This window comes from Anabas testudineus, chromosome 6 (genome assembly GCF_900324465.2).
Source record: "Anabas testudineus chromosome 6, fAnaTes1.2, whole genome shotgun sequence".
Taxonomy (NCBI): Eukaryota; Metazoa; Chordata; class Actinopteri; order Anabantiformes; family Anabantidae; genus Anabas; species Anabas testudineus.
Window position 1 is genome coordinate 10,377,786 of NC_046615.1, and position 26,045 is coordinate 10,403,830.

Here is a 26,045-nt window from a genome sequence, read left to right on the forward strand (position 1 = left end):
GTGTATACAGTAGGTGTTAGTGCCACGTCTTCATTTTCCATGTCAGAGTGCATCAGAATGAGAGTCACCCTATGTGCCAAGTACAGCAGGCATGTGCGTTTGTCACACTGGCACAAAATGTGTCAACAATAGGCAGACGTTGCTGTATAATCAGTAATCAGAGGAGAAATTAAAAAGAAGAACCTGTAAATGTACATATTTAATAAAAACATCACTAATGTTTATTTCAACTGGGCAAAACAAAGGTTAGGGATCAGCTGAGTTCCTGTTGTTGATTTATGGCGAGTCAATACTAAAGGGACAATGCACACCAATTTTAATTTGTCCATGAACATAATTTCTTTCTACGTACAACAGCTTTTAAAAAAGCAGTAATATTAATTATGTTCTAATACAGTAATTAAAAGGAGACGTGGTTAATTCTGCCTGTGGTTTAACGTTACCTCGACCTCCCAGAGAGCCTTGGAGCTGGTGGCAGAGGTGGCTGACTGCCTCAGCGTGGTCCTGAGAAAGACATGTTGCTGATTCTTGTACTCGTCACAGGTCAGAAACTTCTCCTGCTCAGCATGAAACAGCCTCACCACGTCTCCCTGACAGGGTCCACATACAGTACAAAACATCAGACTGAGCTCTGTCTGTGCAGCAGAGCAAACAATACTGCTAAAACACAGACTGAGACCAAAGAATTACAAGCAATAAACCACCGTACCCCCTTTAGGACATCTTCCCTGTAGTCACTAAACTTCATGAACAAGGTGACCTTCCAGCTGGTGTTACAGTTGACAGCATTAACCTGCAGCAGGAAGCAGACGGTTAAGTTCAAGTATCACATTATACGTCCTTCTGTGGAGTAAGATGATGCATGATTACATTAAAACTCAATAATTAAAATCTGAAAAAGCTAAATGTTCCCACCTCCTTGCAGCCAGGGTTGTCTAGCAGCTCGATGTTACTGGCGTGAAGCGGCTGCCCTGCATTCACTGGCATCAGCACAACCTTGTCCCCAACCACCACCTTCAACCCAATTAGACACATTAGAGTCACTTCACAGGAGGAGACGCAGCTTTGTGAACTTCCAGCAGTATTCAAATAGATTTAACAAGAAGTTGTGCCCATGCACAGGGTTTTTTTTTTTTTTTTTTGCAAACAATGTCTAATTTTCAAGAAGAAAAAAAAGAAAAGGGTGCTTTGCAACAGGCAGCGCTTCCACGAGAGAGTGGTGAAGCTGTTCACGGCAAACAGGTTTATTCATACCATGACAGGTGGATATGAATGTAGCATACGCAGACATGGTGACTGAAAAAACTGTTTATCTTTGCACCGCATTGATTGCACAACACTACATGCTCTCTAGCCCGGTCTAACATAAAGTACAGTAGACTCTACATGGTCAACTGTGTTTCATGTTTAGCAGCCGTACACAAGCACACAGTGGTTTTATAAGTGGGTAGCTCGTCACACTTGTTTAAACATTGGGATGGAATATTTCAAACACAGCACGCTACATACAGTCCAGTAGATAGAAAGTAACAGCAGACTAACTACTTTTAAGCTCAACCTGAATGTCTACTGTGCATGCAGTTGAAAGACCAGTGCGCCCATGCTTTTATTTGATGTTCTGTTTTTGACCTAATGCACAAACCATGCACAACCAAGAGCAATACCTTTAACCATAGGATGCTAAAGCCAAAAGGGGAAGGACAAAATCAGAAGTGTTACTGGAACAGGACAAACAATGAACGGACCATCTAGACTTGTTGTACAGCACATTGAATCCATAGAAAGTAGAGGAAAACTTACGTTATCTCCTTCACTGCGGAGCTTCCAGAAGGGCTGAATGTAGAACCAGGAGCCCTCGTTCCCGGCCGGGTCCAAAGAAACCCGCATGGCATTCTTCTCAAGCAAAGCGGGAAGACGCTTGTTCACCGTCAGATACTTATTACTCTTTATGTGAAGGAGCTGAGGCAGAAGAGTGAAGTAAAACCACTTTTCAGACAAATGGCACTCACAACAATTACACTAGGTTATCTTTGCATGAGAGTTTAAATAGCTGTGAATACATTTTCTGATTATGATTAATGAATTAAACATTTCAGATCTACTGGTACAATATGTACTGTTGGGTATTTGCTGTACAGACAGCATTATAATAATATGTTCTTTGTATTGTATGCAAAAATCTGTTTATCACTAAAAAACCAGTGGCTAAAGCTGCAAATACATAATGATGGTGCAATTAAAATGTTTAATGCTTCCCTCTGAATTGTTGTGGTGTAGAGGTTTGTTTGCAACTGACTTTAACACACTTTACAACAGCAATTAAACATGTTGTTTTCTGTCACTGTGGCCTTTTCAGGGCAGAAAAAACAACGATCTGACCCAACAGGTGCGTTTGCTAAAGACGTGGGCTGTACCTGAATGACGTTACTGTACTTGACAACTTCTCCGAGCAGCTTCTTGTTCTCTGACTCGTTCTGCTTTTGCTCCAGTTCCGCTGCGTGCTGTGTGTGAAGGGATGTTTGTTAAAGCTTTGGGACGCAAAACGAAACCTGACATGAAGATCTAGTAAATGCACACTGTGATAAAGCGTCCACCTGTAGCTTCTTAAACAGGTCTGCCTGTGTGTTGTTGTTCCCTTGTTTTCCTTGTTTTGCCTTCCAGAACTGCTTCTGGGCTGAATATCTGTTCATGGGACACACTTTGAAGAGGCAATCTGTGGAGGAGAAGAAGCATTAAGGCGCACAGGAGGAGACTCTCTGTGAGCCCAGTTAAGTGCCACTCAAGGGTCTCGATGCCTCAAAACTGCAATTTTGAGGCTAATGGTTATTGCCCACCACATGCCTGTACAGTCTTTTATACACATAGATGTAAAAGCGACTAAAGATAGAGTGTGGAGGATCTGGTCAGCCTTGACAGTTTAAAAAAAAGAGAGTGTGTGTTTGTGTGAGTGTGTTAAACCTCAAACCAGTATGACAAGTATATACATACACACCTCTGAACTTTTTGGGTGGGTTGGTCAGGTCTCCAGCCTCAGGCTGGACCACACACCTGTCATCGACAAGCCTGTAGGGTAAAGAAAGAAATGCTAGAATCCACTCACCATAAATTCAGCAGTACTTCATCGTAGCTAACTTTAATCTTTATGTTTACATACTACATCTGATATGCAACACTTTTACTGGTCCATTACTTGCTTGCCTCAAAAAGCATCATTTCAGCCAAATTGTTTGTATCACTGACAAATGCAAATGTACAAAACTGAATCTCAGATCACTATTAAAACCAGTCATTTGAATATGGAGTTCAAAACCACACTTGCTCTCCAGTCGACCGGCCAACTGCGGGGTGAAAAGCTCAGCTGGCAAATCAAGAAAGACCTCATTTTAGCATCATATCAAACTCCTTACAGCTCCCCCACTATCTGAACTGATGCCCTGAACATTTCTGGACAGAGCTCATCTAATTTTACACCTCTTTGATCTCTACTTCCTGCTCCAGCTGGAGGAGATCTGCCTAGTATGTTGCATTATATTGAAAAAGACAAACTACAATAATATGACATTCGAGTTTCTGTGACCTTCACATTTAGTAAAATAGTCAAAATGGATGCAGAGAAAATATAAGAAATAACAGCTAACAAGATGTCAACAAGGTATGTGTATTGTGGTAAATAAAGCTTTATGAAGAATTGTTTGGGTCATTGAGATAAAGTTAATTTTAGGTTATAGAGCAAGCTTAGAGCACAGTGGGTTGTTGTCACCAGAGGAAACTGTGGTTTCTGCGCAGGGCTGATTAGAGGACACTTAAAGGTTGTTATTCCGTTAATAACTGCCTTTTTACACACATCACCATAGTTTCCAACTGTTTTACTCACTAGACATGCGTTATTGACAGGTTCACCCACACACAAAGTAAATGCACTACATTGTTGGTGCACAACTGCATGTAGAAGGCACTGTTCCAAGTGTGGACATGATGCTCATTGATGCAAAAAAAAACAAACATTTAATACAAGAACATGTATTTATCAAATATCAAAAAAGATGAGTAACACATATTGATTACGTTCTGCATGTTTATCTCTTTTTAAACAGAACTAAGAATCCTTCCATCTGAAATGTGCCCAGCACAGGAGGTTTTATTTACATACTTCATTTCTTTCTGGAGTAGCTCTAATCCTCGCTCAAAATCGATCTTGTTAAGTCTTGACAAGCTAAACAAATCATGTCTGAGAAAACATTGTCGAGATCACCTGGGGTTATATGTATTTAAGTCTAGAAATAGGTTTAATTTATGTGTGCAAAGCTCCGTAACAAGCAGTCAGCGTATTTGAGGATGGATTCTTGTGCGTTGTTTCGAAGCTTTATAGCCACAGATGGCTTTATACCAGACAAATGCAATTTCAACCAGAAGGAATAGATTCCATGTCACCAACTAGATCCTATACAAAAAAAAAAAGCTCCACATCATCCCAGTTGTACCAAAGGCTGAGGTGCACAAGCACATCTATTCATCCCATCCACTGAGGAGAAACATAATGCAATGCACAATTCCTCCAATTCATACAAAGCTGGCAGCCACGGTGAAGTGCGCTCAGCCATTTCCTATCTCTTCCACAGTGCCTGATCACTGTCAATCCACGGGGTGTGTATTATTTCCTCCAACTCTGTATCAGAGTTACATCTAAAGGAGAAACAATAGAGGCCAACAGGAAGAATTATCAGGTACTAAATGGCCAAACAGGAAGCCTCTCAGGACAAGTCCTTCGAGCTCATAAATAATTAACCTTAAGTCTGCAGCTGGCCGGGCGTTAGTTCAAACAGAGAGGCTTTGATGGTCCCTGACACTGCAAGTGCACGGGTTTGCCTTGTAACCGAGTTAAACATGAACCAAAGATAAATCTATGACGCTGGCCATCGGCAAGCTAATTATAGCTCCGCTGCTTGTGTGAAGTGGACTAAAACAACCCAGTGTTTTTCCTGCTTGTTGGTGTTTTCTGTCGCCTGCTGTTCTTTCCTCTCTTCTCTTTCCACTCACCCAAACCAGTCGAGGCAGCTGGCCGCCCACCATGAGCCTCGTTCTACTGGAGGTTTCTTCCTCTAAAGGGAGTTTTTCCGGCCCACTGTCTCCTAGTGCTGCTCAAGTGCAGCTGTCAGGGTTTCTATATAATTCTGTATACAGTTATATTTTTTTTAGGTCTTAAACCTCAAAATAATGCAAAGCAGCAGGTCAACATTTCTTATGTTATGTCTTTACTTCCTAAAGAACTTAACAGTAAAGCAATTCATGAGAAACAGGTACAGTGTACACTCACAACCACCTTCAATTACTACATGTTTCAACCTGCTGATACCGCAGCACTGAAATCTAACTGAGTCATGCACTTCCTTATTAAACATATGACAGCTACTTTTGTTGATACACATAAGTTAATGGGGAAATAAGCACATACAAAAAATGACTCAATAATGGATAGAGAATCATTTTATCTTTTATCTACAGGTGCAGTGATCGCTGAATATGAAACAAAGAAATAGTGCAGATGTCCAAAAATGACCGCTCCTAATAGCTACACATGTGGGAGAGCACAAGATTCAAAAGGTCAAGGCGTGGAGCCGACAACCAAACAACCTTATAGGGAACAGAAAGGTCATTTGGCTTTTGAGTGTTTACAATGTGAGGTGTATAAGGAGCTCCCATTTATTGTTATTCCATTGTTGTTCTAGTTACTGTTATTCTGAGCAAACATGCGCATGAGTCGCTCATGTTTGTGACTGTAGGTGAGGCTCCATTAGCCCTAAGGGGGTTGTGACTCTGGGAGGTTCCTGCAGGCTCTTTCCTTTAGAAAACTCCTGCTTTCTCTGGAAACTGACAAGCTCTGGCACAGCACAGCCCAGCCCTTGATAAAATACTTCGCACTCCTGCCAAACTACATGACTTATAGAACCACTGATAAGAATTTGACTGTGTTGCTTCACACAAACAGGAGGTGTGAAAAAATGCCACTGTGCACCTTTGCATTGTGAAATGTATAGTCCCTGTGTTTCAACAAAAATAAAGTGGTGTGTACTGTGTACTTCTTAAGCATAGACAGGTTGTAAGTCAGTGTACAAGCACATAATCAGAAATGTGTCACTGCTTATTTGAATCCTCCCCACCACAAGGCATTTAAAAAGACGCTTGGACTCTCTGCCATGAAGTTTGCAGTGAGAATTCAAGAAAGAAGAAAGTGAGAAACAAAGAGTGCGGAAAAGGGAGAGGAGGTGGGTGGGGCAGGTTCATTCCTCATGGCTGGTCAATCTCTCCACGCTTGTTCTGCAGGCTCAGAGATCAGAGCACACCCAGAACTGCGAGAGTATTTCACCTTGCACTGAAGCTTTCAACTCATGTGGAACTGCAGTCAAACAAAAATATACACAGCAACTGTTGTACTACGGTATGAAGAATGACACAATAGGTATCAAGTTAACTATGATGTCAGACTGACTGCGACTGGCTGACTGTATGAACTATGATACAAAACACTATAGAGTGTTTCCCAGCCACTGTCTGGTTCTCATTCTTTAAAATGAAGCATTGTCTCCTCATGTTTTTTAAAGATGTATTGATTAGTGCATTATTATTATTAGCTACTGAATGTTTTTCACAAGAAAAGAACTATGCAGAACAGCACTAGAGAGTGTCAAACACAGCTCCTTTCTTCTTACTTTCCACATTACTAATGTGCTGCTGTAGATGCCGAGGACTGGACCTGGCAGTTTCCATTCTCTGGTAAATCACAATGTGGTTCACACCTCGTTGAAACTAAGTTGCAGGATATGAAAAATCACAAGGACACCGGTAAGTGTGTGACAGAAAAAGGCCTTCTCGCTTACTCAAATAAAAAACAACAAGTAGCCTGGAGGTGCCAGAAGACATCTACAGGCCTACAGACAGGGTCAAAGTTGAAGGCGCCTCGTTAATATGATTTATTCTGCAGATGAGGGGGAGTGAGCACCATGAGAAATGATCTGAATTTATTTTCCTGACTGCAAATGTATGAAAATGTGACTTTTTCCTCCATCCTCGATTTGATGACCCCCCCCCCTACTGCACGCCTACTGTCGTCTTGTGGGTCCTCGGACCCCACCTTGGATACCACAGCGAAAAGATCTCGCACACCATTAGCACTTGTCTACCTGGGCGACTTCGCCGCTTTGCGTTCCTGGTTACGTTTGCGTAAACGTGCGTTATCTGAGAGGCAGTTTTTGCGCGGCGACAGGCCTCGGCCGAAAGAAAAAAAAAAAAAGTGGTGCGATGAGTTGTGATTTCAAGTGTACGGTGAAGAAAGGGGTTGAGAAAGCTGGAAAAGCGTCAGATCTGAAGTGAAAGTGGCTCAACAGCAGCCTGCATATGAGAGGATCGAGCCATATGGACTCCTCGGTGGGTGAAAAAGAAAGGGAGAAGTAGGCAGGAGGAACATACCCCAGAGTACTGATGAAGCCATTCACGGAGCCTTCCGCGTAAAGAGACACGATGTCTCCGATGTGCAGAAAACTGGATCTGTGCTCGGACATTTTGACTGAAGACTGGTTTACAGCACTTCTCTTCGGTGAAGTAATCCACCCGTCACAGCGCCTCCAGTTTAGCAGCAGCAGATCTCCTCAGATCCACCTTCATTCTTCCAGATCCACATTTCAGCAGCTCGTCTGAGACCGAGCGACAGTGCAAAAAACACAAAGTGCCGGCGATCTGTCAAGAAAACGCTGTTTAGTTTAGTTTTGTTTGTTTTTTTTTAAAAACAAAAAAACAGTTATTCAACTTCTTCCTGTATGACACACTCATTCTCACACACACACACACACATACACACACACACCAGAGAGTGCTCTTCTTCACATCCACTTCAGGGGGAGGAGACTGCTCCTGTCAGGGCTGTGAGCAAATTCCGTTCATGACATGTTTTTTGTTTTTATTTTTAATTTGGTGCGAGCCCTCTGGCCTGTCCACTTGCAAATGTATGGAGCTAAACAAATTGATTTTTCCTCGCTGGGATCGTGCAACTATTGTTGTAACTGCGCCCGTGCGCAGGGTTCAGTGTTATATAAATGAATAAGATGGGTGCAGCGAGTTCAGGGGTCATTCGGCCTTCACACAGTCTCAGAATATCCTGCAGTATCATTAAAGTATTTACCACATCAGAAAACACAACTTCTCACAAACTGCAGAAATGTGAACACCACAACCTCTGTGACTTCAAACTAATGACATAAAGCAGCCACAGCCACTCAACACAGAGGGTCTGGACCAGAGAGCTGCTCAACCTGTGTCTGGAAGACCTGTGTGGTGATCCACATGCTCCTGACTAATCAGATGTTTTGTAATGACTCAGACTTTACTGACCACATCCTGATGGCACTTAGTTTTGCACAGCAACAGCCACAAATACGTTTACTCAAGTACTGCATTTAAGTACAGTTTGATGTACTTTGCAGTTCATATGATTTTATGCTTCTTCTTCACAACATTTCACAATAAGTGAAGGAAGTAAAGTAAGTCCAGATTAGAATTTTACATGAAAATAAAGATTGAGTAGTTTTCAACTTTTAGGACTTTTTATTTTTAAGCAGCACGTCCTCTGTGTGTGTGTGTGTATGTGTGTGTGTATGTGTGGAGGTGCTAGGGTCCAACCAGTGAATTTTATTTAAATGGCTGCACAAATGCTTCAAATTAAGAGATGAATAGACAAATGCATTAAATTCGATTTGTTTAGTTACAATTCTTTCTTTCCACCTACATTTAATTTCTCACAGAGCCTCAGGTTTATCTTGTGACCCGTTGGAGGGACAAACCTCAGTCCAAGTTGGAGCCAGTTTACTGAAGTACCCAGACTTCAACAAGCCACAGCAGTCTCACACTTAGATGCATCAGTTTTAACCTATGTGTGGACTGACTGGTACCTTACTGACACATTCAGTACACATGGCTGAGAGTACTTAAGTACTTTTTTATACTATAAAGTGGGTTAAGATACAGTAGGTTTTGAATTCAGGACAAAACATACTGTAAACGTCAACATTAATCTAATTTTAGCACAGTTTATCCTCGGTGGTTTAATAAAGCAGCAGTGAAACAGGCTGTGGCCCTTCAGGTCCTGGACATGGTGGTGTAGTACCTAGAGTTACACACCAGGGGTCGCTAGAGATGAAGCCTCGAAGGGTTCACCTGCCATTAGCGGCCCTCCGAGGCCCCCTAGTGTCCCCAAAAGGTAGGGCCTTGTTTCTCCAGGAAATAGAAACAAGCGGACCACAAAGTCCCTTTTTTTATACCGGTGCCAGAGTGTTTTTTTTTTTTTTTTACACAACCTGCAGGTGAGACACACTGACAAACATTTAAACCCCAGATACTGACCTTTAATAGCTGTAAAATCATTTAGTTTATGTCTTGTGGTAAGTAACATATTTACCCACTTCACGTCATTTTGACACAAATAAACCAGGAACAGAGAACTGGATGTTAAAGTACGGCACTTTACAGCCACAGTTTATTACATACAGCACGGTTACTGGTTCAACACACCAGTGTATAGCTAGAATAAAAAATAAATATATACATATAATAAATAATATTAATAAATATGCTGTAATAAGTCAAACATGCAACAGGGATTTTTATATGATTTCACTATCCCGCTGCAGGTCTGATTCATATTTGGGGAAAACATATTGAATGAACATGTAACAGACATGCGCAGACTGTCTAATGGTAATTGGGTTGGAGAGAGAGAGAGAGAGGGAGAGAGAGAGAGAGAGAGAGAGAGGGAGAGAGAGAGAGAGAGAGAGAGAGAGAGAGAGAGAGAGAGAGAGGCGCGGAGCAGTCGCACCTTTCTCCGCTCCACTCCCTCCTCACACACACACACACTCACACACACACACACAGACGTGTTTCCCAGCCAGCTGCAGTCTGCTGTGTGTTTTCACCGCCTCCTTCCTCCTTCACGTTGAACCTGCTCGCTGCGATCGTGCGTGAGTCAAACACACTTCTTAATGTTTGAATGAGTTTCCGGGTCTCGCTTCTTTCTTTTTTTTAAGCTAAATGTAGCTTATATAGATTTATTTATTTTTTTCTAGCTTTGTTAGATGTGGATGTGCCGCAGATGGTGGAGCTTTGAATCCACAAGGAACTACACTACTAAAGGAATAAAAAGGATCGTGTGTGGATGAGAGTGGGGACAGAGGAGCAGACAGAGGTCTGAGACAGGAGAGCAGAAATAAGGTGGGTGAGCCCTGTTGGCTTCTTTGTGTCTGAGACTGTCCAAACTGTACAGGTGCTGGACATGGTGTGTGTGTGTGTGTGTGTGTGTGTGTGTGTGTGTGTGTGTGTGTGTGTGTGTGTGCGCGCGCTGTGGCATCTTTGTTTCCTCTCTATCCTCCTTTCCCAGACACAGATGTACTAATGCACACTCACTCACTCCCTGTGCCTTTTTCTGTATTGTTTCTCCGCTGGCACCATTTTCACCCTCGATCAAATCCTCTTTCTGAAGATTAGTTGTTAAGTTTGTGCCCAGCCTATTTCATCTTGTGTGTGTGTGTGTGTGTGTGTGTGTGCCTTGATGCCTTTTCTGCTTCTCCCCGCAGACGCCTGAGAGTCGACTGGTGTGAACTGTGTTGGAATGCAACAGGATTATCATCTGACCTTAACTCAGAGGAGGCAAAGAAACCCAGACCATTAGATCACACGATTTTCTGAACCTTGCTTTGCTAAAAAAATGCCTTTGAGGTAACAATGTCTACGCTGAAGCACGTTATTCTGCAGGATAAAGAGCAGGACATTGAGAGGAAGCTGGACTGGAGTTACATTGAATGGGCCGAAAATGAGGTCGTCTCCACAGGTGTGGCGAACGCGGAGACCCAAACAGACTGGGGACCCTTCGAGCACAAGGAGAGTCAGACCAGCAACCCGGTCATAATGCACATAAATGTCACACGGACCAACTCCAAGCTCAGACATTCATCCCTGGAGGGCACGGAAAGCTTGGTGGCACCTTTGTTCCAGTTTGACCGGCAGGCCCCCGGCCGCATCTCCACCTCTCCCACCTTGAGGAGGATGAGGAGCACCCGGCATCTACTCATGGATTCCCAGGATTCAGTGAGGATGGGCAGCACGCGGGAGGAGCCTTCTCCTGTTAGCACGCCCTCCACCGCGAGCCCTCTGTCTCCAGTGCACAGAGTCAAGTCTCCTCTTGCAGAAAGCCCCCTCTCTGATGGAGAGATCCGTCCCAATCATCAGCCCACACACAGAACCAGGTCTGTGTCACATAGATCAAAGACTTTTGTCCAAGGTACCATTTCCACAAGACAAGAATGTCAGAGTGCTCATCCTGCTCTTAGTAAAGATTTCGGATATCCTGATGCTGAAGTTCAGGTGAGCATTTACCTGTTGTTGGCTGAAGCATTATTTGAGGTGAAGCATGTCTGCACAACAAAGACGCAGAGAGAATCATTTGTTTTCTCAATCATCATTGCTTCCATCGCCGCATTGATTTCTTATTTTTTTCTCCCACAAAGCCCGTGAATTAAATGGTTACACATTCCTCCCTCGAGGAAACTTGCGCTCCCTCATTCTGTCTTGCCTCCCGCAGTGGTCACTCACAATGCGAGCTTTTGACAGCAAATGAATCAGCAGTTACATGCACTGACAGCTCTGACCAAACCCACTGCCTGGAGAGCCCTGGGAAGTGCTCTCCTTGGGCCCCTATTCACCACAGTCAGCAGTCACCCAATAATGGAGGGGTCAGTGAGCGATGGAACAAGATAATAGGGAGATCTATTCATCGACTTGTGGTATTCAAGCGAGCACATTTTCAATAGAGTCCCGACATTCTCCTCAGATATCAGAGGCTTTTGAATCCAAGCGACCACTTAAAACGCTGATTCAAATTTGAATGTCTTTGAAAGTGATATAGTGGTGTTGTTAGCAGCAGGAGGTCTGTGCACCCTCTCTCATCACTGAGCATACAGTGAGACAGTGCTAATATGGAATAGAAACTTTAGGCCGCATCTGAAGTTGATGTAAAGTACATTTTCAGAGAACAGTGAGTGATTTGTTGTTTGTCCTGTGTTATCCTTACAGATAACATTTTCCATTTACTGATGCAGTATTTTCCTCTATTCTCTCTTGCAGGAGAAAGAGCATTGCCATAATAGGTAGGTGTACCTTGCACTGTTTTGCATGTTGTCTTTGTAGCTCTTTGTAGACTTCCTTTGTGAATGAGAGTGTCTTTGCATGTCAGCAATCTGGTAAAACCTCGTATGACAGTGCTCACGTTTGTTCTCTTGTTCCTCTGATTCATCTCTAATTTGCGTGACTATGGTGGTGCAGGATATGTCAAATCAAATCATTTTATCAACACCAAAACTTGAGAAGAGGGAATGATTGGACCCTTCGGTTTAAGCAGCCCCGTTGTCCATTCATTGGCGCTTATGTTATTGTTAATGAAGCATACGTTTAATGGGTTAAGTTTTGAGAGTCCCATGGTTATGTATGGACTAGACAAACCCTCATTATGGCTGTTTTCTCTTTCTGCCGCCCACACCCCTCCTAATGGGCTGCTGGGTTCTTCCCCTCACTGGATAATTAGGCAGCTATTGTCCCTGTAATTACACTCTGGCACTGTGCCTCTTTCAGTGGACAGGCCTTGCAAGCCATTGGTTGGGACAGTTTTGTTTTGGGGCATCATTATTTCTCTTGTTGTGTGGGAACAAAGCATCCATTTTTACAAGTGCTCTTGGTGGCAGAGAGGCTGAGACAGAGAAAGCTTTCTGAGTGGCCACAAAGCAACAGGATGTCATTGTGAGGATGCTGTGGAATGAACTGCAAGTGGGCACTGACCTGGTTTAGCGGAGCAGCCGTGTCTCTTTAGCCGTCCCATCAGCTCTGGAACTTGTACAGCGCTCAGGTGCTGCTGACTGTTATCTATACATTCAGCTGGAAGAGGGTTGTATCAGTTTACCAGGATGAACACGGCCATTGTCTGAAGCGCAAAGAACAGGTGGTGCTTTCCCAGTTCAACAAAAGTGTCCTGGAGGCAAAACATACCAGGTTGTTTAGTTGTAGACTAACTCGTCCTCCTGAGTGCACAGGTTTGCCATGTGGCCTACTCCACAGTACATGTACACATTAGTTTGAACACAGCTTGCAGCATTTCAGAGAAATGTGGATTATAGTGACAAATAGAAAGTAAAGCCTGTACAGGATCTTTGGCCTTGTACGAATAAATAAACATTTGCCTTTTGTATGACCTAGTACATTTAAATACTGTAGTATTAGTGTGGTTACAGGCTGATCTTGTACACATTGATATTAGCCCACAACAACCTACAAGTATAGTACAATTGTAGTATTAAGTTCACTTTTGGTACTGTTCACAGTATGGTTGCAGTGCAAAATAAAACTCAGCTCAGCTCAGATCCACAACCACAACGTCCACAAGTCCAGCCACAGACCTTTGTTACATGTCATACCTCCTCTCTCCTACCCTCATGTTTCCTTTGTGTTTCTCTACTGTTGACTATCAAATAGGGGCAAAAAGCCAAATAAATGATAAATAAAACTTGATGTAAACTAGCTGTATGCTCAAAGGACACGTACTCCTAAAGTATACTAAAGAGTGGGCCAGTTAGTCCAAAAAAGTACTGATTAGCACACTTAGAATTACTTCTAGTACACTGACACTAGTATACTTACTACACAAACCATAGTTGGGAAATATGAATGACTTCTTTGTAAGATAGTAGAAAAGCTTTTTTATGATGAGATGTATATGAGGAAGAACGTGTGCTCAGTCTAACAAAGCAGATTTTGCATATAATGGTCGACAGAGACAAACCAGTAGCAGCGTTGTTCCTCTTGCTTGTACTTCTCCTCTATTTTACTGTATTGCCATCATAAACGGGGATATTAGCCCTCAATCAATCCACTGTACGAGAAGCATGACATTGCAAGAGGCTTTATTGCACTGTTCTCGTAGATTATGTGTTTCTCCACTGTCAGTTCCTTTCCTGTCTTCCTTTGAGGACTAAGCTCTTCCCTTTAAAGCCAAGACAATGAACGTGTTAGAAGTGTAAGCATAAAGTGCTGACATGGGTCACTGACCATCTGTCGATCAGTGTTAGCGTGCTGAAAGTGAACCTTACCTTACCAAAACCTGCATTTCTGGTTGCTGCCAACCCTATTTCTTTTGATTGCAGTAACAAGTCCCTCGTATGCATTGGCACCGTTTGGATTGTGACTGTTAGAGTCACCAGTCTAGTTTCACTATATGTGAAATGTTTTTATTCCGGTGACTTGTGAAAAGAGGGCCCTGCCCTTTCTGGATGTTTAGTCTGCATACTTAATATCACCAGGTCCTCTACTCAGTGTCGTTGTTTTCAAGTCAAAACACTTAAGAACAGTGGTTGTTTGCCTGAGGCTGAAAGCTAGGCCTGTGTTTTTCCAGCCACCGTCGGTTACTAACTATGAAAAGGAGACTCGGGGATTATTACTGGCACACACTGACAGCTCGCCTCCTTCCACACAAATAGGGTGATCCATTAATCAGCAGCTATCCCCACATAAGCCAGACATGTAACTCTGATCCTTTATAAGTTCTGCTACTCGTGTTAAGCATCAGTTTTCTGCACAGTGCCGATGGTATTTGACTGGTATTTGAACCATGTAAAATGACAGAAGGAATTTACTTATTTCCTTTGGCTATCACTACATTCTCTTTGTGCTGTATTACACTGACAATTATGGTACAATGACAGTCTTACAGTAATTGACCAGTGAGGCCGGTTTAAAATTGTCAAGTACCAAGACAAGTTTAAATATAATTGTGTTATGTAGCAAAAAAAAGGTTGGCATAGAGTAGCATCAGAAGATGTTCACCTGTCTGCATCTGTTGCCTCAGGCTTCAGGAAAGAAGACGGAGTTCTGTGGTGGTCAGCTTGCCTGGATTGGATGTTTCACCAGGAGACCTTTTTGTATCCAATGGAGCAGCTGACATTTTAAATGGTTCGAATTTCTCTGGTAAAACGTTATTATATACTTCAATTGTTTCTCACTATGTCAGCCAAGTGTTTGATTTGGATTTAACCCCATCAGTCTCACCCCTGTTTTAAGAAAACAGTTTTAAAACATGTATATAATGCTGTGTAAATATTGATTGGAAATGCAATATGTACATAAAAATAGTGTTAATTTCATAACAACCCTGCTTATTTTTGAGACGATACTATGCAATATATCCATATTTAAAAGCATAAAGCTAGGCACATGGGTTAACAAGTGAAAAGTTCTGAGGCTTTAAAGTATGTACAAAATATGATTTTATTATGTAATTTATGCATCATATTCACAAAAAAACTAAATAATGTGTTCAGTAAGTTGTTTCCTCAAGTCCACCACAGTTTTTATCCTATTCTAACACCGTTTGGATTGTTGGGTTGCTCTCAGTCTCTCACTTTACCTTTGAATAATCAGTATTTTCTGTTCGATTTTTGCAGATACTAAGAAGTCAAAGTGGCCTTTTTCAAGGCGTAGTACGGTGGGTGTGTTGTTTGTCTATCAGACGCTGTTGTGTGGCTGCCAGCGTTATGCTTGTTTTGTTTTGAGCAGTGGGCAGTAAGTTTGGACATTGTTCTCTGACCCACTTCTCAAAGCAGATCAATGTGGTTCCTCTTATCCCCCTTTTGTCCCACACAGTTTTGTTAATTGGTCAACACTTGAAATACAGAACTGGAGCCAAACTTGGTATTTTACTCTCTGAGAATGCTTAACTGTTGCATGGACAGATATTCATCTGAACCAAACAACAAATCTGCAAACACATCCCTTTCCTCGCTCATCACACATCTATAACTGTTGTCATTGTGTGTGTGTTTTCAATCACATTTCAGACTAAAGGGAAGTCGCAGACAGGCACGGTGTCTGATATTGAAAAATATCTCTCAACAGCACAGATTCAGGACTGGAGGAACTCTGACCTTCAGAAGTATAAGGTGAGAAATGAGCGCTGTCAGGTGGCGGACACCCTGAGCATGTACTCTGTTTGTTATGTAAATCATCATGTTGGTTGTCTCTGCACAGTGCAAACTCAGGGTTTGAACAACTAACACATCCTGATTTCTAATGCAAATAGATCTCAGTGTTTAACAAGTGACTCAGAAATAAGAGGCAGGACACGCCACACGCTGCACTTTGAAATGATACAAGAACCAGAATTTCTAGGCAGTAACAAACATTTTCTGAGTTGTCTGAGGGAGATAAGTTTCCCCTCGCTCAGGTCTTCCTTAATAGTTTGTTCCTCTCCACCTGCGTACAGGACTACTATCTGGCCGACTTCCTGCGGGACCAGTCCTCCGAGGTGAGCGCCAACTCTGATCCTCGGGGTTTCAAGAGACAAGAGGCCATTTGGGAACTTTTTACTAGCGAGTGTGTTTACTTCCTGGACCAGCTCATGGTTCTCAAAGAGGTGACACCAAATACACACGCACATGCAAATACACACTCAAATAAACTGAGCAAAAACCCAAATGAAGCCCAGCGGTTGGTGCTTTCTGTTTTTTTCCTATCTGTTTTTTATTCTTTCTTCTATCTCTTGTTGTTTCAGGTGTTTTTGACTACCCTGACAAACCTGCAGATGAGGAACTGCCTGGCTGATGTCGACTCCTGGGGAATGTTTGCAAACCTCAATGAGCTTTGCCTGGTGAGACATGATGCAAATAAGTAGCACGAAGCCTGTTATTTTATATGTATTATGTAAATAATTACAAGCAACAGCAGCGTCCACTGCATTGTAATAACACTGTGCACCATCAAAACAGCACCAGAGAGTTAATGTTAGCTCAGTCTAACTCTCGAAAAAGTGACAAATGGTTTATTTATGTAACTGACATTCAACCTGGAAAACATTGTTAAAGTTTTATTAAAAAGCTCTTTTTCAAGACCCAAGATAGAGGCCGTTAGAGTCTGGCAACATAAGAGGGATTATAGGATGTTATAAAATCAGAAATAAGCAGAAATTCCAGCCTAAAAACACCTATGACATGCCCCTAGATCTTTAACACTCATGGAACCTGGAGCTAATGTAGTTTGGGTAAAATAAGTTTCTGTTACTTCGTGGACAGTAAGTGAGGTACGACAGTGTCCTGTGGCTGTGCAGTGACACTTGACTCTGTTTTCTGCTGCAGGTCAGCTTTGGTTTCCTGAACAACCTCCTTCGTGTCATCAAGGACACGCTGGAGAGTACAGAGGGTGGCGGGCCCACCCTGCTGGAGCTCCTGAGCAAGGCAAGTGTGACTCACACATGTGCACGCACTTTAAAACACGGACTCTCGATAATGTGTTTAGTTGTAAAAGTCAGCTGATAAGATTTTGTTTATTCTTCAAAACAAATTCAAGAAAAAAGGCGACACTCCAAAAAATGGGATAATGTACAGTGTACATCATTAAGGTTGATTTAATTACAATCAGTATGCTGATAAATCTGTTTACGTGTACAACGAGTAAAACCTTGAGTCAGTATATGTTAAGCAAAATCATCAATAATCACTTTGGGATCATTAGAATAAAACGAGAAGACATTATGTTCATAGTTTGGGCCACAGGTGGTATCAACATTCCTAGTTTAATGTTTTGTTTTTGCTTATAAATCATCTTAAATTTCACATACACAGGTGTATGTTTGTGCTTTGTGACTGGCATCTTCTTCTTCTTCTTGCCTTTTTATGGTCTCTTTATCTGCAGCTTAATGGCTGATGTGACGCAGCAGCCTGTATCACAGTATTTATTTATCACTCCTATCTGTTGGCAGGCTTTTCAAGAGAGCATATGTCACTGCCTGCAGAAGTACTGCCTCAACTACTCCACGGCGCTGCTTTATCTGGACAGCCTGAAGCTCAGAGAGGACTTTGGATGTTATGCAAAGGTAGGAGAGGGAGTCCTAATGTGCGCGTGCAAATCACAGCGGCAGGAAGGATGCAGGGAGAAGTGCACCTTGACAACGTGGCAGGCAACATGCATGAGGGGGCACAAGGCGACATTGCTGTTTCTCTTCACACACTTCTCACTGCCCATTCCCCCTCCCCCCGTCTCCTCTGGGTCCTAACAAAGCACCATGACGAGTCCTTTAACCCCATTGACCTGCTTCTTTTTCCAGCTCTCCCCTTACCGTGTCCCCTCCTCTTCTCCCCAGTGGTGCGAGAGGAATGAGCAGTGCCGCAGGCTGCATCTGCGTGACCTGTTGGTGGCACCGCTGCAGAGACTAACTCGATACCCGCTGCTGTTGCGGAACATTGCAAAGAGGTGTCAGGTGGAGGACGAGAGCAGAGGCCTGCAGGCGGTGGCAGAGCAAGTGGACACTTCTATATGTGAGAAGCACACACATCTTCACTCTAGCTCTTTATTAAATGCATCACTACTCTCTCTAAATTCGATGAATTGGCTCGGATAACTGCCTGCTTTAAATGTTGCAGGGCTAGTTATGTGACTTCGAGCCCTTCACACGGATTCAGTCAGCTGCTGACATCAGAGCACTTTAGATCAGCTGATCATCAACTGTTTTCTTTCGCTCAGTGTTTGTCAGCAGGTGGATTTTTGAACCTTTTAGGATGATAAGCAGATGTAACAGAGGTTACAACTTCGTCATCATAAACAGACCAGTCTGTGTCTCTTAAAGCACACAGGCCTTAGACAGCAGCCAGCACGCCTCTGCCTGCAGACCTGTTGTGGCCGTTTACTCTGTAAATATATGATCAGACTTCACCGCAGTTTCATTTTGTTGAATCGAAAAAATAATCTCTTGGAACCAAACAGCGTGGGTTCCCACATGTTTCTCATATAACCCTGCTAAAGGTGTGGCAGAACTGTACGGGTGACACAGAGCATTGTAAGCAAATGTGTAGGACAATGTCCTCTGGGTGTGGGGGATATTTACTCAAAGAGCTGAGCGAACTGTAATCTTACACTAGTGTCACACCCATGCTTGTCAGACAACTATCACTACATGGTAAAACATACCAAGATAAATAATAAAGTTGTGTTTTATAAGTCATTTTGTCAAAACTGTGACACAGTAAGTCAAGAGTGATTTATGTCATTTGAAATAAAAGGTATCATGAAACCGACTACAGTGCACTTCTAAGTAATTAGCTCTAAACATACATGATAAAAAAAATGTTTTTTCCCTCGTATGAAGTGCTAATTGTGTTTTCCAGGTGACTTAGAGGGAAAAGTCAAATGGCTGGACAACTACCAGAAAGTGAAGCAGCTGCGAGATGCCCTGGTGTGGCTGCCTGTATGGGAGAGAGACAAGCGTGCCTTCATTCCTGAGGTCTGTCTGGTTCACTGCGTTTGTGTATATATCAATACCTGTCCGTGTTTGTGAGATGTGTCGACAGAGCAAAGTATGAAAGAGATAAGCACCATCACTTCATCCTCCAGTGCCCTTTGTTTGGAGACGATTGAATTATTTATCTGGATGGGAAATCAGATCTCGTGAAAAGCAAAGATAACTATTTGTATGTGTTCTGTAGCTGATACATCTGTATCAGAAACTCAGGTCAGTTAACGTGTCAAAAGGGGAAAATGTTCCCTTCTCACCCGAGTGACTGCTTCTCTTCCAGAATCTTAAACATCTCCTCAAGCCCGTCACCCTGGAGAATCTCATTTCTCACAGAAGTCTGCTGCACGAAGGGAAACTGGTGCTCACAGGTGTGGCCAGGTGGCATCGATCCAAAGCGGTTTATGTGCCTAGTGCTTAGCGTTGAGCACAATCTGACACGTTTTTATTTTTTTTTTTGGTTTATTACCAGAGAACACAAAGCTTATAGACGTCTTCATGTTTCTGTTTGACGAATTCCTGCTGATTACAAAGATAAAGAGGAACAAGAAGGTACAGCACATCACTCCTGTTCTCACTCGGTAAGATATTCGGTAAGATATACTCACATGGCGTCTTGTCGAACCGTGCAGAGGTCCATGGGTCCAGAGCAGAATCCTCTGAGGCTGCCGCAGAAGCTGGATCTGGAGCTGGATCTGCTGCTTAAGGAGGGATGCACCTTCATGGTTCTCGACCAACCTGTCTCTTTGGACCGACTCCAGCTCAAGAACATTGATCAGCTAAATGCCTCGAGTAATTAAAATGCTAACAACATTTCAGACATTGTTTCTTTTTCATTGGGTTTAAGGGACTAGATGTCAAACACGTTTTATTTATAGTTTTACTGTCACAAATGAGGTAATTATAAATAATGGCATCTCTTAAGCAGTATTATTAATGACCTAACACCCGTCAGTAGATTTGCATGTGAGTGTGTTTTGCACATACAGACAGCAGAATCAAATGAACATGCTGTGTGTATGTTCACAGCCAGTTTGTTATTGTTCCAGCTGATGTTATTCCTCTTTCTCTGCAGCATCGGGGCTGCCTCATTCTTTCATAATCATGCACCAGAACCGCTACCAGCAGTGTATTGGTGCATTCATCCTGCAAGCTGCATCAGAGTCTGCCAAGGTAGAGAAGCCTCGAGAGGCACGTGTGCCTATAGAGCTGGCAGAGGGCCGATCATATTCTGTACTGATCTGTAACACCACGTGGATGTTAATTTATATTCACACATTTTAAACAGTTTTTTAATGTATACATTTGTTGTGTACACAAATCACAGAATTTGAATTTATGTAGGTTTTATCTGCACTTTATCCTATTAAGTGAAATAATGTTTATTATCTAACATTCATCCCTGCATATGTTCAAGACGTGCATCATTTAAATGTTCAGTATTATCTGATCCATTGATCCAAACAACTGATTTCTAGTAAACCTAGTGAGATTTCAGTTCCTGAACACCTTGATGTTTGCTTTACAGAAAGTGTGGATGTCAAAGATAGAGGGTGCTGTGACAGCACTGCTGAAGCTGGACTCTCAACAGCCGCGCATCAAGGGCTCCTCACTCTGGCTGGAGTCTTCACAGATATGACACAGCACAGCACTAAAAGCCATCTGAAATCTGCTTATGGTCGCTGGCACTTCACTGTCCCCCAAAAGTCCTATTAGCACTAGGACAATTTTGTTAAATAAATGTTTGCCTTTAAAAGCAGCTGCTGCAGTAGTGCACAATAAATGCCTGATTGTGTAGTAAGTATGCTGTTTGTGACCGTTTCCTTTTTAGCGTTTGGTTCTTTCAATTACTCCTTTATTAAATTATAAATCATTCAAACAAACACGAGAAAATAGAAACACTGTTTATTTAGGTTTGTCATGATGATGAATTAGAAAATCAACTGGTGCAATAGAAGCTCTTTCTTTCATCCCTTTGGGTGAACTGAAGTCACCGTCACTCTGGTAATATACACTGTGTGTCACTTCTAGCAGTTACCCGTGACATACGAGACATTGGCCTAAGGCACCGTCACAACCGCCAAATCAGATGACTCTAAACATGGAGGAAATGTGGGCGCCAAAGGCCTTTAAAGTCACCATGCACAACAACTGACAACACAAAGCAAGCCACAAATCAGTGTGTACATATCTGTGGTGCCATTTTATAAAATAAAATTTAAAAGAAAAAATGGATAAGACACTGATGAACAGTTTCACTGGTGTCATGGTTTGACATCCTCAAGTGATTTATATTTCCTGTTTCTCTTTCGTTACAAACATTTACAAAGATAATTATGACAGCCTCGGTACTGATGAGCACATGAGTACACCTGGGCTATAAATGCTGAAGCCTGTATAAAGTTGGTGGTCCTACATTTGTGGCTGGGTTCTCATAGGAACAAACCCAGAATACAATAAGGTGCAAACCATGTCTCTACAGTTTAAGGGACTATACAACTTGATAAACTACAATTCCTTGATCCAATGTGAGCAATTATGCCAACATATGTGATCTAATGTTTAGAAATAGTGCTTTTCCTGTGCCAATCTGAGGTAGACAAAACAAACACAAAATTAGAAGTGTGAGACCTTACAACTGATATAGGTATTCTTTTGTAATAACAATACAAGCATAAAGAGCTAATTTGGCAAGACGTCGGAAAAAAAGCTGCTTGTTGCAAAGTGCCAGTCTGCATCGTCGCCTGGTTTACAGTGTTGTCACCTGCTCCAATCTAGATAATTGCACAAAGGATCTTACCAATTTGTCAACAATTATAAATTAAACAAAGCAGGAATTAACTTACAGTGTTCAAAGTTGCAGACAGGTTGGACAGAGAACTGACAGTTACTGCTGCACCCGAAAGCAGCACAGGCATCGCCAATAATGTGCCAGAAAGATACTGAGGTTCTGAGCATTCGTACAGTGCGTGTCGGCAGACAAACATAACAGGCCCAAACACTAAAACGTCACATACAGTTATTGCTTCAAAGCAAAGCGCGCACACACACGCACACCCTCACCTCTCGCAGTAGTCAGAGCTATTGAGTGAAGACAAACAGCGGGACAGAAAATGAAACATGCATGCACCTTCAGTGACTGCATCGCCAGTCTGCAGAAAGCACCTCAGTTTGTAGAAATGAACACGCAGAGAGAAATGTATCACAGCAAAACCAACTGACTGGACATTTAAGAAAAGCCTCTCAGACAATCATACACACCGTGTTCCAGATAAAAAGGTCAGACCCTGTATTAAAACTCAAAACGTTTTTAAAGAGACGCTTAGAAAAATACTGAAATATGAAAACAAGCTCAGGGTTTCATCTGGCCTGTATTCCTGCTGCAGACATTCTTTGGTCATGAAATTAGCCAAATACATTAATTCACTAACATGCTGCCACACAAAGAAAACATGCAGGAACTGGTTTGTACAGAATCTTGCTGGTGAATTAACAGAGTGATTAAATGTTTTCTTCAGGGTGGTAATAACAGTTTTTACAGGAGATTTATTATATATATATATATGTATAAAAAAAGACATTTTGCTCCTAAAATGTTATTATTTTCCTGTTGCTGAATTTAAAATCTCTCCTGTGTATAGGCTGGAAACACAAACATCAAATTAAAACTACAACAGCTGTAAACTGCTGATGGGCTCGTTTTTATGACCAATTAATGAAAAATTCCTTCCCTCATGTTTATGTTAAATTTGCATTCTAGACATGAAATATAGTCCATGAATTGGATCTTACTTAATACTTTCTAATTACTTTAGTTTTCTTTTCTATAAAAATCTTTATTTAATCTTTTTAGTTAGTGATCCACACTTCCACAAAAACAATTCAATACACTGGGAAATCTCTTTTGGGACAAAGTACAGTAGTTACCTGCATTTACCTTTGTAGGGCAGCACTGATTTATCACTAATGACTTCCCTCCTGCAGTGTCACACTAACCTTACACCTCCTGAGAACAAATGCCAAACATTTCACAATGTACAAAAGCAGCCAACTTGCGAATGCTAATGATGCCAAACAATGATGGAGCTGTGAACACGAACTGAAGAGATGGATGATGTTTCCGTTCTCACTGTCTCCGCTCTCTGGCAGTCCACAGGAGTAGCAAAGGCACAAAAACAGATGCGGACAATCCCACCTAATCCCACCCATCCTGTGATGTGGCTCTGGTGTGTCTCATTTCCCTCCACACCAGAGCCATAAGTCATATGCAGGTGGAAGTCTTTGCACTTGGTATATTGTTTATAGTGCACATTAAGTACAATAAATACACGCCTTACTCTGCACGCTGAAGTAGGAAAGGGAGGGAAGAGGGTGAGGAGGTGCAAAGGAAAGGAGAGAGAAATCAGCCTTGGAGCTCCTCGAAACATATCTCACATACTCGTACGGGCTTTTTAGAGGACGGCGTGAGGGCGTTTCTTGAGGAACACTCGGCGCAGAAAATGTTTCCACAATGTCTACAGTGGTGCTGGAGGAGAGAGACACAAAGTAGACACTCAATAACACGGACAATCGAATGAGACAGATATGAGCTGTTGATACTGGAAAAAAAAAAAAAAAGAAAGTAGCATGTTTACCTTCCTCACAGTGACAGAGAAAACTTTCCCACAGGCCATGCAGTTCTGCACTTCGTGATCCTCGGCCCACTTCCTGGTCAGAGACTGTGACTGCTTGATCTGGCAGGATTGATACAGCAAGAGTCACAGTCTGAGCAGCTGCTTTTATTTCTACAGTTATGTAATAAAACATCCTACTGACGATGTTTTTACATGCCTGCCAGACAAATATCTGTCCTAGTGTTACTTTTTCTTTTTCTCTTCTAACTCAGGTGATTGAGACTGACCTGGAGTGACTGGTTCTCTCTGCCCAGCTCCTGCATGGCTGCTGTCGTGTCGTCCAGCTTCCTCCTCAGTTCCACCACTTTTGCCTGCAGTTTCTCTATCTCACCCTCACCCTTCACACACCTGAAACACAACAGCAGAGCACCAATTGGTGTGTGGTCATGTTAATTATTGCCTCAGAGAATTGCCGACCACCACTACTTGCTCGTTGCATAATTGTTTTGTTAATTAATATTCTGAATGCACAGTGCTTAGGGGAACAATGATGATGTCTGGATGATCATTAATACAACAGCCCTCTGCTGTTAACAGGTGTATTTGAGTCATTTCAATCCAGTGTAAACTAAAGTCTAACACCACTCACTTAAATGTAGAACTACAACATTTGTCAGATATTAAATTTAAATACCTTTAATATACAATAACTGATGACGCCTAAGTAAATACATGTTTTCTTGAATAACTCATTATGGTAGTTATGGGAGGTAAGGCATTAATGCAGATACCTTACATCAGACATACTTAGTCCTGCACCAGCTGACTCATGTTATGCTCCCTCCTATGTGTTTGCTGTGGTGGTACATTCAACACTCTCCATGGGTCTTATAGAAGATTAAAATTATATTCACTTATCATTTGTTATGCAAAAGGAAATGAAGTTCTTTAAAAATTAACACTGTCAAATAGAAAATTCAGAGTTGTATGAGAGATGTGGGCAAAACATCCCTGAAGCAGTGTAGAGTAGCTCAGAGTAACAATGTTATAATGAGGTCTTATAATAGCACTTCTATTAATCAATGTATAATCCAAAATTAAATTCACACAACATAGTTTTCTTTCTTTGTTTGTTTTTAAAACTTGTGGCTGATGCTCAGTTAGTTTCAATGTAGTTCATTAAACTACATTGAAAAAGTATTTTTTTAACCAAAAATTCATTTAGGTGAATCTATATGCATGTACCTTTCCAAAAGAGCCCGTCTCTCGTCCTGGTTGTTCTGGACGGTTGCCTCCAACACAGCGATCTCTCCTCTCAGCTCATCTGTCTGCTTCTCCAGTTCACTGACTCTCCGCTGGCTGCTCTGCCATTCTCTCTTCAGAGTGGCCACATTTTCATTCAGAGCCGTCAGCTGCACACTCAACTTAGCTTCTGCCTCCTCTCCACGCTTTACCTGCTCCTCTGTGGCTCGTTTCTCTGCTGCCTTTAGAAAGACAAAAAAGTATTGGTTATATCACATGATATGAATCATGAGAGAAGAGAATAACACTTAACTTGGTAATTTAAACTAAATTATTTGGTCCAGTGAGAGTATATACCAACTGATCCTGCACATCCTTGGTTTGAGCAAGTAGCTGTTCTTCTCTCTGGATCCTGCTGTCCCTGGTGGCCTGGTGCTGTTTCTGCTCCTGTTCCAGAGTGCCCCGAACCATCTCCAATTGACCCTGCAGCTCCAGTTTCTGCTGGATCAACAGCTGTTTGGCTTCCTGCAGCTCACCTAGCTCCTGAGAAGCAGCAGATACATAACCAAAATCAAAATGGTTAAGCAGCGTGTGTAGGAAAATGAGCTTGCAAACTTTAAAGTTATAATTATTTTTCTAACAGCAGCTTTAAATTCAACAAGCTTTAAAAGAAAAAGGTATATGTCAAAAATATTGACCATGATGACCTGTAGTGTCCCTAGATTAAGCCATTTACTGCACATAAGACACACGCATCAGGAGAAGAGTAACGCCACTAAAAGTAATGCCAGTTATTGTGTTGTCTACTAAAGAAAGATGCTAGATCGGAC

The 26,045-nt window shown here is 42.1% G+C and overlaps 3 protein-coding genes across 6 annotated transcripts in view; 1 reads left to right on the forward strand and 2 right to left on the reverse strand.

Annotated features, from left to right (window-relative positions):
- Window positions 1-7,866, reverse strand: part of itpr2 (inositol 1,4,5-trisphosphate receptor, type 2) — a 45,465-nt gene extending 37,599 nt beyond the window's left edge. The window contains exons 1-8 of the mRNA XM_026366675.1: window positions 7,465-7,866; window positions 2,993-3,063; window positions 2,595-2,713; window positions 2,415-2,501; window positions 1,801-1,959; window positions 916-1,014; window positions 710-793; window positions 444-590 (exon numbers count right to left, since the gene is read on the reverse strand). Of these exons, the coding sequence (XP_026222460.1) occupies window positions 444-590; window positions 710-793; window positions 916-1,014; window positions 1,801-1,959; window positions 2,415-2,501; window positions 2,595-2,713; window positions 2,993-3,063; window positions 7,465-7,556 (858 nt within the window). The 5' untranslated portion in view covers window positions 7,557-7,866. The remainder of the gene's footprint in view (window positions 1-443; window positions 591-709; window positions 794-915; window positions 1,015-1,800; window positions 1,960-2,414; window positions 2,502-2,594; window positions 2,714-2,992; window positions 3,064-7,464) is intronic.
- Window positions 7,867-9,869: 2,003 nt separating this feature from the next.
- plekhg7 (pleckstrin homology domain containing, family G (with RhoGef domain) member 7) lies at window positions 9,870-21,161 on the forward strand. 3 transcript variants are annotated; one of them, XM_026364861.1, is made up of 18 exons: window positions 9,870-10,004; window positions 10,110-10,254; window positions 10,617-11,403; window positions 12,163-12,185; window positions 14,930-15,048; window positions 15,525-15,565; window positions 15,918-16,019; window positions 16,343-16,492; window positions 16,631-16,726; window positions 17,211-17,309; window positions 17,834-17,947; window positions 18,215-18,389; window positions 19,236-19,351; window positions 19,644-19,731; window positions 19,833-19,912; window positions 19,993-20,152; window positions 20,436-20,533; window positions 20,889-21,161. In XM_026364861.1, the coding sequence occupies exons 3-18, from the start codon at window positions 10,765-10,767 to the stop codon at window positions 20,997-20,999; spliced, it is 2,211 nt and encodes a 736-aa protein (XP_026220646.1). In that variant the 5' UTR covers window positions 9,870-10,004; window positions 10,110-10,254; window positions 10,617-10,764; the 3' UTR covers window positions 21,000-21,161. The 3 variants fall into 3 exon arrangements, with proteins under 3 accessions (XP_026220646.1, XP_026220648.1, XP_026220647.1); XM_026364863.1 differs by having other exon boundaries at window positions 14,930-15,033; XM_026364862.1 differs by lacking the exon at window positions 9,870-10,004 and having other exon boundaries at window positions 10,011-10,254.
- Window positions 21,162-21,250: 89 nt separating this feature from the next.
- Window positions 21,251-26,045, reverse strand: part of eea1 (early endosome antigen 1) — a 22,747-nt gene continuing 17,952 nt past the window's right edge. For both annotated transcript variants that reach the window (XM_026364860.1, XM_026364858.1), the window contains 5 exons: window positions 25,573-25,758; window positions 25,219-25,457; window positions 24,261-24,381; window positions 23,995-24,093; window positions 21,251-23,885 (listed from right to left, as the gene is read on the reverse strand). In XM_026364860.1, coding sequence (XP_026220645.1) covers window positions 23,763-23,885; window positions 23,995-24,093; window positions 24,261-24,381; window positions 25,219-25,457; window positions 25,573-25,758 — 768 coding nt within the window. In that variant the 3' untranslated portion in view covers window positions 21,251-23,762. The remainder of the gene's footprint in view (window positions 23,886-23,994; window positions 24,094-24,260; window positions 24,382-25,218; window positions 25,458-25,572; window positions 25,759-26,045) is intronic.

Excerpts from the sequence above, each read along its gene's own strand:
- plekhg7 (XM_026364861.1), top strand. The coding sequence starts at position 10,765 with ATGTCTACGCTGAAGCACGTTATTCTGCAGGATAAAGAGCAGGACATT. Across the intron at positions 16,727-17,210 it reads ACCTCAATGAGCTTTGCCTG|GTCAGCTTTGGTTTCCTGAA; the intron begins GTGAGACATGAT and ends TTTCTGCTGCAG. Across the intron at positions 20,153-20,435 it reads TGATCAGCTAAATGCCTCGA|CATCGGGGCTGCCTCATTCT; the intron begins GTAATTAAAATG and ends CTTTCTCTGCAG.